This window comes from Ochlerotatus camptorhynchus, unplaced genomic scaffold (assembly GCF_037179485.1).
Source record: "Ochlerotatus camptorhynchus isolate MF236.1 unplaced genomic scaffold, CSIRO-AGI_Acam_v1.1 ptg000361l, whole genome shotgun sequence".
In the NCBI taxonomy this organism is placed as follows: domain Eukaryota; kingdom Metazoa; phylum Arthropoda; class Insecta; order Diptera; family Culicidae; genus Ochlerotatus; species Ochlerotatus camptorhynchus.
In genome coordinates, this window is record NW_027040849.1 from 14,469,696 (window position 1) to 14,484,147 (window position 14,452).

Consider the following 14,452-nt stretch of genomic DNA (forward strand, 5'->3'; position numbering starts at 1 on the left):
TTAATGGCTTTCCACAAACAATGCATCATATCTCGTCAACGTTAAGAGATATGAAATTGCTGTTTTCAGCCAAGTTGCTTGTTTAAATGTGATCTACAACGTTTGTCAAGACACTAACTCATTTTATGAATATCTAAAAAAGGAAATTGTATATCACCCTAGAACGTGGATACATCATCACCCTAATGGAACGAAAAGATAGACTTCTTCGAAGACATTACCCTTGTTAAAGCATAAATCTACACGCAATTAATAAACGCACGATTTCAATAGGTTCGTTCTACTGTGGGATGTGGGAATCAAAATCAGGCGAAGTCCGCAGACGTCATGATGTCAGAAGAGGTTTACGGCCTTTACGCCTGAAAGCTTTAAAATATGTCAAGAACTAATTAGGAGAAATGCAGGTAATGTCGGCCTAAGTGTCCCTAATTTGGGCCCATACATAAATTCAGTAATCGACTAAATTTTAAATAGCAACCAAAAATATCCATTAGTAGCGTCCCAATAACGCGTTCATCTAGATAAAATTGATAAATAGCAGATTTTCAGCGATGGGCCCAATCTTAGATCCATAGGCCAACATTAGAGACATTTCCCCTACATTTCACAAATTTTGAGTTTGTCAGATTGAAGATAATCATTTTCGGTTTTTTGCACACAAAAAAAATCGCGGTATCTTTTTACCTTTCTTACATACCGCTTGAAAAACCAGAAGTGCAGTTTCGAACCCCTTTGAATACGGTTGTGTTTTAAGTTTGTCCTCTGTGTTTTGCGTGCGTTCGCTTTCATAGTTTTCGACTGCATTTGCCGGATTAGTGCTGGCACTCTGCCCCCCGGACGGTTATACGTGTGTGATTGGTGGTTTTCTCGTTTTCCGGGAAGTTTTAGAATCGAGAAAGAAAACGTGATTCATCATGTTTGCAAGCCGCTATCTGAGTTGTTTGATTTTTTTTTTCTCTTCCGGACCAGACATTTTTGGCATCGTAAGCAGGGTTACCAAAAGAAAATCTGTGATTTAGTTCGAAAAAATCTTTTCATCTTACTTTTGATCCTGAAAATCTGTGATGATATCTGTGTTGATCATTTATTAAATGAATGAAAAAAATCCTTTGAAAAGTGATTGAGCCAATTTTCTGACAGAGGCAAAAAATTGATAAAAATATGTGTATCATGAATTACTTATGGCTTGGCAAAAAATAATACAACTGACTGTTCTCATTCTCCTTTTTTCATTCCGAAAAAACATGTAGGGTGGGTGAGCCAGTAGTGGAGGTACTAAGCCAATTTATTAATTAAAAAAAATTAATTTACGATGTACACACAATTGTTATACGTCAATCTATAGCTTTCAACCTCTATTTTGATAGAAAAATATCACACTGTAATAAAATTGCATACAATTTTAGAAAACTTATCCTCCATTGATAGGAACACTGTTCCAGTAGTTGGGATAGTTTCTAACTTTGGTTCCTATAATAGTGGAATGCGTTGGTTTCTTATGGGTTCCACTATTATAGGAACACTACCGCAACTATAGGTGCAAATGAGTGAAAATAATAAATAGTAATTTTTGGGCTAATTTTAAAGTTTGGAATATGCAAATATGCTATATTTTAGTACAGCTACCGATGAAAAATAATCGTATCCGGGTCCTCATCACTATTCCGGCACAAACTTCATAACGCAACTATAGGTACACCACCATTACTGGAACACCTACCCTATAGATCTAAAAGTAGGCGATGCAGAAAATTGAATTGAAGTGAAAATAAATGTTTGTTTTTAAACATCTCACGTTTCATTTTTTAAATGTTTGATCATATTATAACAATCAGTGCAATCTGTTTACATCCTAAAAATCTGTAATCTATGAATACAGAATCTTGGTTTTAAAAACTTTGAAAAATCTGTAGAAATACAGTGTTTGGCCAGGATACAACTAGGCCCTACGTTGTTTTTTTACTGTGTGATGGAAATCGGCAAGGCGAAGACTTTTCCAGAGTATAATTAAAACACTGCAATTACCACTTGGTTTACTGTTTTATTGCCTCCGAGGGGCATCCTGCCTGCTCGGAGCTGGAACGAATAACTTTAACTATTTATAAAAATATTAAACCTGAACAATAAAAATCACTCACAATAATTATTTACAACTAAAAACAACCATACAAAATGTAAACAATAACAAATGCATACAAAACACTTTGATACAAACAATGTGGATCGCATCGCTACCATCGTGCCGGGGGGCTTTTACTGGTAACGCTTCCCTAATAAAATTGTTATGCTTATTTTCCTTAACGACGCGTTCTGGGTATAATCCAAACCATTTGTGGAATAGTTCAACCATTTGGGTTATCATTCGTGTATGGTATATTTTTATTAGGGTTAATATACTCAAACGCCGTAGAGCCCGGCACCGATGGTGCGATCCAACATACAGATTTATCGGTAGTTTTGGTAACCCTGATTGCAAGTGATCATTTTTAATTTCAGTTTATTTACGAGCTGTAAGGTGCGTGAAAGAGCTCGGCACGGTCGGTGTTGATGTTGGTTCACTCGCAACTATTTTTGCAAGCAATTAAATGTTTTCGACCGAAATTGAAACCGAAAGTGTATCAAAAGAGCTTCTGAACGTGTTTCGCAGTTGGGTGTGGTGAAATTCGTGCATTCCCGGTTGATTTTCAGTGGTAATTCCGTATCACAAAATTGCTCACCGAGTTCCTTTCTTTTTGCCGTTCGAAGACGACGGGTTTGCTTTCGCGAGAGTGACGTTTATTCGATGCGTTTCTTTGCACTGATGTGTTTTTTTGTAACCAGCGGTGTGTAAGTGTGCTTGTGATTTTCATTGCCTACCGGGAGGCCGGTTGACCGTGTTTGGATGTTACGCTTTCGGCGTGTAGTTCTATCGAGAGTCTCGTCACCGAAGGAGTGGGCTCAACTCGTAATGGTCGTGATTCACATTCTAAACGTTTTGGGGCTAAAATTGGTGATGGACAAAGTTTAAAAGAGGGAACAATTATTTATCGTCAACGTGGAACTAAAATTCACCCTGGTGAAAATGTAGGACGTGGTGGTGATGACACCTAATTTGTGCGAGTTTGAACACGGTCCGGTTGGTAAATTAGCTGGGGAAAGTGCTGATAATGTGTCCACCGCGAGCTTTGGTGGTGATTCGGTGGCCGACGTTGCCGTGAATCAACGAGTTTACGGCTTGCAAAAGTGCTCGTCTGGTCTTTCGCTAGTGTCGGAGATTGTGAGCAAGCTGAAGGATGCCTCGCTAGATACGCCCAAGACTGGACGGGCGGTAGCTGGTGGCCAGGAATGGTTCCTGGGGAAAGTACTAGACGCGAACCTCCTCCCCGATGGCCATGGAAATGCAGGAAGTATTACAACAAAGGTAATTGCTATTAGAATTTTTTGCAAACAGTGACAGATAGCAGACGTGAAGCTCAAGTGGAGGTGCCGGGAAAAGATGTTATATCCTAGACAAATGGTAAGTTACAAATTCGCTGTTGCCGTTTTCATAGGCGCCGTCGTATTCGCCGTAGGCAGTACCGTAAGTATATTTAAAATTAACCATCAAACGCTGAAACTATATGAAGTATCGCTATATGAAGTATGTTGTTCATTACATACCAAGTGAAATTCGAGAACGTAATTTCATTTGAATAGCTTGTTTAACCAGGGCTTAAACAATCGTCACGTCGGTCATAGCTTGTGTAACAATCCCTTTTGCTACGCCCGCTCAGCCCACAAGTGACTCTAACCACACTCTGGGTCGGCTTCTTTCCGCCGAGGTTTGCGAAATTAGAGGAAAAACCACAAGACAATTAATTTGATTACTGACGGCGATTTATTGAATTTTTGCCCTAACGGTCCCTAACAGCCCTATCTCTTCCTATCAATAATTACTCACAGTTTCTGTTTGTGTGTGGTGTCAGTGTCGGGCCCGTCGATGAACGCTCGCTGGTTGGTTCCGCAACGGATTGCACGATGTCTCCGTGCCTAGTCGAATCCTTGGCCTCCTTCCTTGCCGTTCGCGCCAATCGTGCCGATCTGGCCTCCCCGATATCTGGTGATGATCGTTCGTGACAATCGTGCCGACTGCCCCGATTCCACCGTGTGCGTCGATTACGCTGATTGTACGGATCACACTGGTCTCGTTCTCTTGGATTCGCAGGTTCAGAGTCTCGCTTCGTCCACTTATGTCAGCTTACCGTTTTTGTATGGCAGTGACGACTCTGGTGGTTTCGTAGAACCTTTCAACCGCTTTATGGAGAATAAATTCCTTCACCAACTTTTTCTTCGTGAGCTAAGGTGTGGGTGCTTTCCTGGTGCTCAAGCAAGTGACCGAGCCAATATATTTGCAATCCTCAGGAACGGGCGAATAGGCCTCTTTCTGTGGTTGTTGTAGGTAGCATCCACCCATCAGGCAGTACTGCTACCAAAAATACCAGCGTTTAGGGGGGTATTGTGGGTGTGTCGTATTGTTGAGGCTGCGTACAAAACCTTCACAGTGTGTTGCGTTTTTTTAAATTTAGTTGTTAGCCGTCTTTTGCCTCCTAGATTAATTTTGCATGATACCTAGTTTAATTTATTTCGTTGCATGAATTTTGTTATTTATATAGCTTTTATATATTATTTTAGTTTGAATTAAGTCCCTATTTAGCTAGTTAAGGTTTTATTTACGATTTTTCCTCTATACACATAAACAAATCCCCATTTGTGGTAAGGATACTATGGACTGAGTGAACGAACGGAGTGACTTGTCACACTTGTTATGATTGCCTGAACCATGCGTAAAAAGAAAATCAAAACATCGAACAACGCGTGAAAGTGGAACTTAATGAAGGCCTAGGTACTGTTTCGTAGCTTTCAGTTTTAGGATTAGAAAGATCGTCGGTTGCAGTGGCTTGCTGAGCTTACTGAGCAAAAAAAAAAAGCGATCCCAGATCCTTTCATATTAGAAATGTATGGTGAGATCGCTTGTTTATCGTGTATTTTGTAAAACTTTTCACTGTCGTCGGTGCCGGGTTTGAAAAGTTATTACTACTTGAGTAACGGTATAATGTAATATGAGGGGCTCGGTGGCCTCAGAGCAACCGGTTTTGCTTACTGAGCAGAACTTAATGATTCTAATCTCAAACCCATCCACATTCAAGATTCGTTAATCGTTTTATTTGTTAACATGACTACATGGTAATAACAGCAACTCGATGACTAAAAAGGAGCTCGTCTGCCTAGTGGCAAACGTTTTTGCTTACTGAGAAGAAGACCGTGGGTTCAATCCCAAGCTCCTTCGCGTTATATGATCGTTAGGACATAAATTCAGCTTATCGTTTACCAAAACGAACCCAGCTGCAAACCCAACTCTCTTACCCAACATCCCTGTGATTCCTCGTGGAAGTGCAGAGAACTCCTCGGCTTCCATTAAATCGAGTGTCACGTCAACACATTCCTCCCTATTCCTTTCTTGACCTGCGTTCGGGGGCGGCCGGCACTGGTGTTGCCTAGTTTGAGATCACCAGTTTTTACACATTGAGGATGATTGCTAGTCCCAAGCATCGTCTATTGGTTCTCTGTGTAATTACAGCTAATCTGGCAATAACAGAGTAACAACCGTGGGCGGTTATTCATGCTCATGCCTACATACCGATTGAAAAACCGACGATGAGATTGGAAAATGTATGTGTGAGTGCGTGAGCTGGTACGTGTGTGTGAATGTGTGTTAAGATGCAATTTAAAGCTATTCGGCTCCGTAGTGTTTTATTAAGACATTTAAACCATCCCAAATACAATAACTAAAAAAAATAAAATTATATTTTTTTCCTATTAACACAATTTTAAACAGCACTTCCATTTACCGGTAACCAAACGAACCACCACAAGCTCTAGAATGAATGTTTCTCTGTCGTGTTGGGGGTGGAGCATGCTCATTTTCCCAATTATCTTTCCATTGTACCGAAAATGCTACCCCAAGCGCGGTTTCCGCCTGTTTGATTAACAAAAAGTGCAATTCATTTTTTACTCCTCTTATGCAGATTGCAAGTGCCCTTGTTGCAATTTCATATTCCTCCCGAATGCATTCCCTCATTGAAAAATCAGGACAAATGGAGGACAGTGGAATGAAAAAAAAAAATCGCTGAATCGAACATTTAATCAAATCGAACCTGATTTCGGTTCGCCATACAAGGGAACGAACGGTACCTAGGCAAATATTTTACCGCGTGATTCAATTTCTCCGTATTCCAACAATATCACATATGGGTTTGACAGACGGAGACAGGCGGAAAGGTCATAAATGGGATGGGAACACTCTCAGTCAGTCGGTACAAGTTGTTTGCAAATTATTATTCCACATTCGGTCGTTCGTTTGTTCATTGTAGATGTCGCGAGATGATCAATTTCAATTCTCGGCAATGGCAAACAACCATCCGATGTATGTTATGTTAACTATGCTTGAGTTTCTGTAAGTTTACCCCGGGAACATTATCTCTGCGACATCTATCACATCATTGTTTTGCGCCTTTCGTTGGGAAACCAGCCCGGGTCAGCTGAATCGGCAAAAATGTATCATATTTACTCTGGGAGATGTGGACTGGAGGAAAGGAAGCTGGGTAAATCCTTGAAAGATCTGACTCCGATTACGTTCGGTTGATTTTGGACTGAACTGGGAGGCGAGGAGACCGATGCAAAGTGATGGATGAAAGCCGAAAGAGTAGCAGCAGTGGTGGCAGTCAGCGGGGATTAAGCCGAGACTGATGGAAGCAAAAATCGACAAATATGTACACAATGCATCATATGACTGCCGTTGGTTGAGCCCCCGACGGAGAACAGTTACAAGTCACGCTGCAGTGGATTACTTGAGTCTGGTGCAGGGGGTCCATCACTAGTAATTAAGAATAAATTTGCATGCTAGCACAAATAGCGATTGTTTGCAGAAGCATCGTAAATAATTTCATTATCTTATTTTTTCAAAATAAAAAGTTCACGATGCACCATCCATCGGCCCCTCGGTTGGTCCGAGCTCCGTCTGTCACACTGCACCAGAACAGCATGTTTGTTTTGCATCCAACAACTCTGTATCTTGCATCCCTCAGACATCAGATTCTGATTCTGAGAGCCGAGATAAAATAAACACCGAAGCCGAAGTATCACAACAAAACAACGAAACCGGAATCACACAACCATAACCATGTAGTTCACGAGAAGAATAAAAGCAAACGAACGGAGATTATCAAACTCTCCGATATCACACGAAATGGCTCACATATCCGGATTCTCGGTCGTGGTAGTGATGGTGGTGGTGGTGATGTTGGGACACATTTCGATTCATCCTTCCCTTTGGGATCGAATTTCAAACGATTTTAAATTTGAAAACGAATAGCAAGACTTACCATTTGTCAACCGGATCGATGAGACCAACAGACAGAGCCAAAGCGCCGTCGTCATTCGAACGTTGGTACTGGTGGTTATGGTTCGATAGTGCATTCCCATTGCGGGACGAGTCTTTTCCGCTTCCGGTTCTTGCACCTTGGTAGTTGAACACCTTTCACTTATTCACTTAAAACCGCGAGCTCTTGCAGCGGAGATTGCTATCAGCGTCGATTGTCCGTCACAGGAAATGCGCTTTGCCGCTTGATAAAGTTATTCAACACTCAATCCGTCATTACTGGGAGCTGGGTTTCGTTGGTTCGATGGAGTTCTTGGTTATGTTTTAACAGTGGCAATCGGTGAGCTGTCAGATGGCTATTCTGGAAATATAAAAAAAAGCAGAAAATAAGCGATTAGGCGACCAGTAGAAATGGGAATCATTATCATAAGGACAAGGTTGATGGGGCCTCCCTTAGCTCAGTCGGTAAAGATACAGCCACAAAGGAAGACCATGCTGGAGGTGGCTGGTTTCGATTCCCGGTCTGTCTAGGAATTTTTCGGCTTGGAAAAAGTCTTGACTTTCTTGAGCATAGAATATGATTTTACTTGCCACATAATTATGCTAATGCAAAAATGGTGCAGGCATTGGAAGCTCTCAATTAATATCTGTGGAAGTGCATCTGGAACACTAATAGCGAGTTCGTTTATTATTCAGTTCCAACCTGGATCGGGTATCTGCTTGTTTTCTGACAAACGTCAGTTTGCTCGTTTTGTTTATAAAATCTAGCTCAGGTTGAGGTCCACACTGACAAAAAGTTCGGTTTCGCACTGGGTTGGAACTGGTGTTAACCCCGGTAATAAACGAATTCGCTATAAGTTGAAAGCTCACAATAAGCTAATTTGGGTAAATTCAAAGGTTTTCTTGCACTAATACTTATAATTTACCCCGAGTTCTGCACTAATACGTGTACTGGAGGGCGTATGTTGTTCCATTTTCTTCTGTTCCTGGGAGTGGAAAAGGGAGAGGTCAAAATCTGAACATCCAGGTAATGTCAAAAAACCACAGTGAAGGATACATTTATGCATACAAACAGGCCGCCTTTAACGAGCATGGAAAGCTGGATATGCGATAATCAATTCAGTGCCAACATTTCAAAGGGGCGTAATTGCATTTGCAAACAATGGCTTTAGTCGTCGATTTCTCGCGAATGAAAGCACACTCATGAAAATGAATGACACCAACACGCAGAGGAATGTTTCCTGTATCAGCTGGCATTTGTAATTTGGAGGGGTGGGTTTTCATTTGCGAGAAATCTACGTCTAAAACCATTGTTTACAATAGCAATTACGCCCCTTTGAAATGTGTGTCACCTAGTGTTCAGATTTGCAATTACAAAACTGATGATGTACTAAAATATATTCCATACGATTTGACAGGTAGCAAAACGTAATTATCATTTTTCACATCATTTGCAATGCTAGGAAGAATGAGAGGAAGGTTGACATGAGGTACACACTTAGAAATACTTAATCTTACACGTGACGTAATCCATCTTTGACATAAAGGATGAGACGTAAACAAACATTTCATGTAAAATGATGTGCTCCGAGACTGAAAAGTTCGAAAGTACGTTTGATTGAGCTGAATTTCGCGTCTATTATGACTCAATTTTATGTCAAAATTGACGCTCGTATTTGTCAGTCTCAGAGCACCTAAATTTACATCAATTTTTCTAAGTGTGTTCATCAAGGCAGTTGCATTAATTTCAAGAAAACTGCGAGAAGTGTTAAGATGTTCCTAAGTCTTCAAGAATGTTTAGAGAACTTCATAGAATTTTAGAGATTATTAGATATTTTACGGTAGTTTCATTATATTCAGGACAGTTTTGAGTAGCTCGAGAGAACTTCACAGCAGTCCCATTAATTTCAGAAAAAAAAAAATGCCTGTACTAAGGAATGTTCCGAAACATTGTAGGGTCACCAGGCAAGTATTACGAATATCAGAAAAATTGCCGAGACTTCAGAACATATGGGCAACTTTAAAGAGATAGTTTCTAAAACTAAAAAAATAAATAAATTAACTAAATTACCAGAAAATTCGGGAACTTTTAAAAAATACCAAGGAATTCAGGGAAGTCTAGACAACTTAGCGAAGTTCAGAGATCTTTTGTGCAGTTCAAATAACATCAGCAAAGTATGTCAAACATCCGGTAAGTCTAGAATTTTGGGAAGGTTTTAAGGTGTTGGAGAATTAGTTTCGATAATTTAAGGGCAGTTCTATTAACTTCAGAAAAATTTCGAGCACTTAGTTGAAAATCACCAAAACACATTAATTAGTTTTTTCTTATTTCAGGAAAATATTGGGAATCTTCGGGAAATTACGCAAATTTCATGGATGTCTAAATTATTCCAGGAAAGTTTTGAAAATTTAGGAAAAATCTTGATTTTCAAAGAAGTCCAGTGAGCTTCAAGAATACTCCGGATACTTCATAGAAGCTTGTAGAGTTCAAACTATTCAATAATGAGGTGATGATTTGAATTACTATTTATTTGTAGAATCCATCTACTCCCAATAGCCCAAAACGTCAATTGTCTGTGTTACTGCATTGTACCAAACCACCGTCCTCTATTCGGATGAAACCTCAGACCATTAAATTCGAAACATCGGAATCGCCTTTTCGAATAATAGCTGCAAGCGGATGACGGTTGTTTGTTGCAATCAGATGATTTTCATTGAACATTGATATCCCTCCCCTTGGCTAGTTTTTAATATGAACGTTGGTGGGCGGGCCTATTCTTATGCTTCATAATGGAGCGTTGGAGACGGTTGGTTTAGGTCCGGCATCGTTGGCTCATGACGTGGCAGAAGAGCGTCATGAGCATGCTATGAGGATTAATGAGCTTCCTCTCTCTGATGAACCACTGCATGATAATCTAGTCTAGCAGTGATAGTATCACACTTGTTACTCCTTTGTTTGAGAGCCGCGTTGTAGTACGCTTACGTATAGGCACTGACGTTGGGTGCGATACTGGCGGTTTTTTTTTTCTGCGAATCACACTTATTTTATTTATTTTTACACAGATAGATTTATTTGGGTTTGCACGGGAATTTTACTATTGAAATATATCAGAAAGTGAAAAACAGTGCTTCTTCTATTTGCGTGACAAGCTTTCATTGTTGTTTTCATTGAAGTATTACTCATAGAACAATGTTAAACACTATTTTTGTACATGGTATTGTAATTAATCTCATATGTGCTTCATTTTGATTTGGGATAAGTGTTTGAACTATGGCTCGAGGTTTCCACTGTGGCGTGCTTCTATTGTGACATATCCATACGTAATTTTGTGGGACGAGCATATACCCTATATAATTTAGAAATCAGCTAGGAAACTAACTTCCAAGCGAAGCATTTTAGTCGCTTGAAGGTGTCACCTGGGACGAACTAATATATAATAAATATAGGTCAAAGTCAAAAACGTCTTGAAACACGTTAAATTTTAGATTACAAATCTAGTACTATGTGTCACTTCCTCAAAACCCCCCAATAACCGACCTCTCCAATTCCTTTCCATGGCGTTCAAGTGGTTCGCATAGACTATTCAGCCATTACCCTTCCTTTATCCTCGGCTTTGGATTGATTTGCGCTCCCATTGCCCCACCAAACGCTGCAAAATGAAAATGAATACAGGATGAAGATTGTTATGAGAAGGGACACGGCCTTCAGTTGGAATGCGTAATGCTCTCTGCAGAATGTCATAGTCATCTTAAATTGAAATGTATTTGGTATTGGTTCAGCCCGTTAACGCAAATCATACAAAACGATGATGTAAATAATTCTATCGAACGTCATTTTTTGCTCTGAGCTGACAAACGAGATGGAAGCATAACCATCGCTATCAGAGGTGATACGAACATTGGTAAAGCGTGGAAACCGTAAATTGTCTATTTCGTGGTGGAGGAAGTTTCCTTTGTCAACAAGTAATTTTTGTATCCATGATGAATGGCTGTTCATGGCTATTTAATATGGAAATGTAAACAATCGTATTAATAATCTAATTTAAATTATTTGCTAAGCATCCTTAAATTGTTGTCTTCTGCGCCGTGTGTGTCAGCCATATGGATGCGCATCAGTTGCTGACGAATGCAACCAAAATGAAATCATCCGAAATTCGACAGCATATTGTTAAAGGGCTCGAGCAATACAATAATCAGTCGAAGTATTGCGGATGTTTTCGTTCAGTGTGGGTGAGTGTGATCGAATCGCTAGTAGTTACAATGTGCGAACAAGCGGCTCGGCAACTTTGATCCAGCCAGCGTTGTGAACGGCGGCAAGTTAGCTGAACTCCCGATCAAAATTTTTATTCTACTTCTGAATTTGTATTGCACATGAATGACGATGATGCTTTCAACGAAAAAGTTGATGCGCAGGACTTAGGCTGTTAATGGGAGGAATGGCTTGGATTCCAAAATGGTGGTGGATGTCTATTTTCCACTTCCTTTCATCGAACCCATTCCGTAGATATCCATATTGCATGGGTTGAGATGCATATTCCCTGTCCGAAGGCCGCCATATTGGATTTTGGTCCACCATATTGAATTCCTCAATGGTGGCGGTTGTCAATTTTCCACTTCCCCTTATCGAGCCCATTCCGTAGATACCCATATTACATGGGTTTAGATGCATATTCCCAGTCCAGGGGCCACCATATTGGATTTTGGTCCACTATCTTGGATTCCAAAATGGCAGCGGATGTCAATTTTCCACTTCCTCTTATCGAACCTATTTTGTAGATACCCATATTGCATGGGTTTAGATGAATATTCCCTTTCCAGGGGCCACCATATTAGATTTTGGTCCGCCATATTGGAATCCAAAATCGCGGCGGATGTCAATTTTCAATTTCCCCTTATCGAGCCCATTCCATATTGAATTTTGGTCCTCCATCTTGAATTCCAAAATGACAGGGGATGTCAATCAAGGTTGCAAAGACTCATTTCAGCTAAAATAATGTTTTTCGGAATAATAAAACCAAAAGATGGTATGATGGCATGTTTTACTTGTAACATACAAGAAGAGGTTACAAAGTATGCGTTGGAAACATAAAACCTGTAAATTTTGCTTTCTATGAGTCACAATCAGCGATTTGCTGATCGCTGAGTGAGTGAGTGAGTTTGTGAAAAATCGCTGATTGTGACTCTCATGAAGTGAAATAAACAGGTTTAATATGTCAAACACATTCTTTGCAACCTCTTCTTGTATCCTACCAATTCAAAATTTGATCATGGCATCTAATTATTTCATAATTTAGAAAAACATTGTTTTAGCTGAAATGAGTCTTTGCAACCTTGATGTCAATTTCCCACTTCCACTTATCGAGTCCATTCCATAGATACCCATATTGCATGGGTTTAGATGCATATTCCCTGTCCGAAGGCCGCCATATTGGATTTTGGTCCACCATCTTGAATTCCTAAATGGTGGCGGTTGTCCATTTTCAACTTCCCCTTGTCGAGCCCATTCCATAAATACCCATATTGCATACGTTTAAATGCATATTCCCTGCCCGAAGGCCGCCATATTGGATTTTGGTCTACCATCTTGAATTCCTAAATGGTGGAGGTTGTCAATTTTCCACTTCCCCTTATCGAGCCAATTCCGTAGATACCAATATTACATGGGTGTAGATGCATATTCCCAGTCCAGGGGCCGTCATATTAGATTTTGGTCCGCCATATTGGAATACAAAATCGCGGCGGATGTCAATTTTTCACTTCCCTTTATCGAGCCCATTCCGTAGATACCCATTTTGCATGGGTTTAGATGCATATTCCCTTTCCAGGGGCCACAATATTAGATTTTGGTCCACCATCTTGAATTCCAAAATGGTGGCGGATGTCAATTTTCCACTTCCTCTAATCGAGCCCATTCCACAAATACCCATATTGCATTGGTTTAGATGCATATTCCCTGTCCGGCGCCGCCATATTGGATTTTGATCCACCATATTCGATTCCAAAATGGCAGCGGATGTCAATTTCCCACTTCCACTTATCGAGCCTATTCCGTAGATACCCATATTGCATAGGTTTAGATGCATATTCCCTGTCCGGGGGCCGCCATCTTGGATTTGTGGAAGCCACCATAGAGTTCTCTACCACCTTTAGTATTAGTGAGCAGTTTCACTAATACAAGAATTTTACTGGTTGAAAATAAAAAACAAACCGCTGTCAAGTCGAACACTTTGACAGCTGATTTCGTGGTTGAAAATAATAAACAAATCGATTTTACACGGCTACACTAGCAACGTTGTATTGGTGAAATCTTGCGGCAAGAAGTCAATTTCAATTTCATCCGGAATGTTGCCTTGAATTTCGGAATGCCCCAAACTCTAGTATTTAACCTATCATCCTATGATTTTCGATGATTTTGATCTTGGTTGTTATTGATGCTGGTGGATTTTGGGTATCGAAAACCACGGCTGATATTGGTCGAAAATCACGTGTGATTTTCATGGTGATGATGGCTTCTGATATTGGTACCTGTGATTTTAGGTGATATTGATCTTGAAAGATAGCTGATTTTGATTTTCTGATCTTGATTTTAGCCAACACTGATTGTGTTTGTTTGGGAAACGTTCGTATGATCTCAATATCTGGAACAGTTCAATCGCCAGCATTACTTTAAATACACCTCATAAATACAAATACACCTCATATCAACATTCTTGCTCTTTGAACTGATTCTGTGATCGATGTAACGGGATGTAGCTTCGATGTTATTATTTTATCTTTTAATAAATAGGAGAAATGGATGTAATGTCGGCCTAAATGCCTCTAATTTGGGCCCATTCATAAATTTAGAAATGGACTAAATTTTCAATAGCGACCAAAAATATCCATTAGTACCGTCCCAATGACGCGTTCATCTAGATTAGATTTCATAAATAACAGATTTCTAGCGATGGGCCCAATCTTAGATCCATAGGGCAACATTAGAGCCATTTCCCCTATGATGTTTATTTTTTCACATGCTTTAGATGTCAATTCAAATTACTTATAAACCGATCAATT

General features: G+C 40.0%; 1 protein-coding gene across 1 annotated transcript in view; it reads right to left on the reverse strand.

Annotated features, from left to right (window-relative positions):
- LOC135709443 (roundabout homolog 1-like) overlaps nt 1–14,452 on the reverse strand; it is a 380,698-nt gene that overhangs the window by 260,671 nt on the left and 105,575 nt on the right. Inside the window, exon 2 of the mRNA XM_065231778.1 lies at nt 7,401–7,757. Within this exon, the coding sequence (XP_065087850.1) occupies nt 7,401–7,500 (100 nt within the window). The 5' untranslated portion in view covers nt 7,501–7,757. The remainder of the gene's footprint in view (nt 1–7,400; nt 7,758–14,452) is intronic.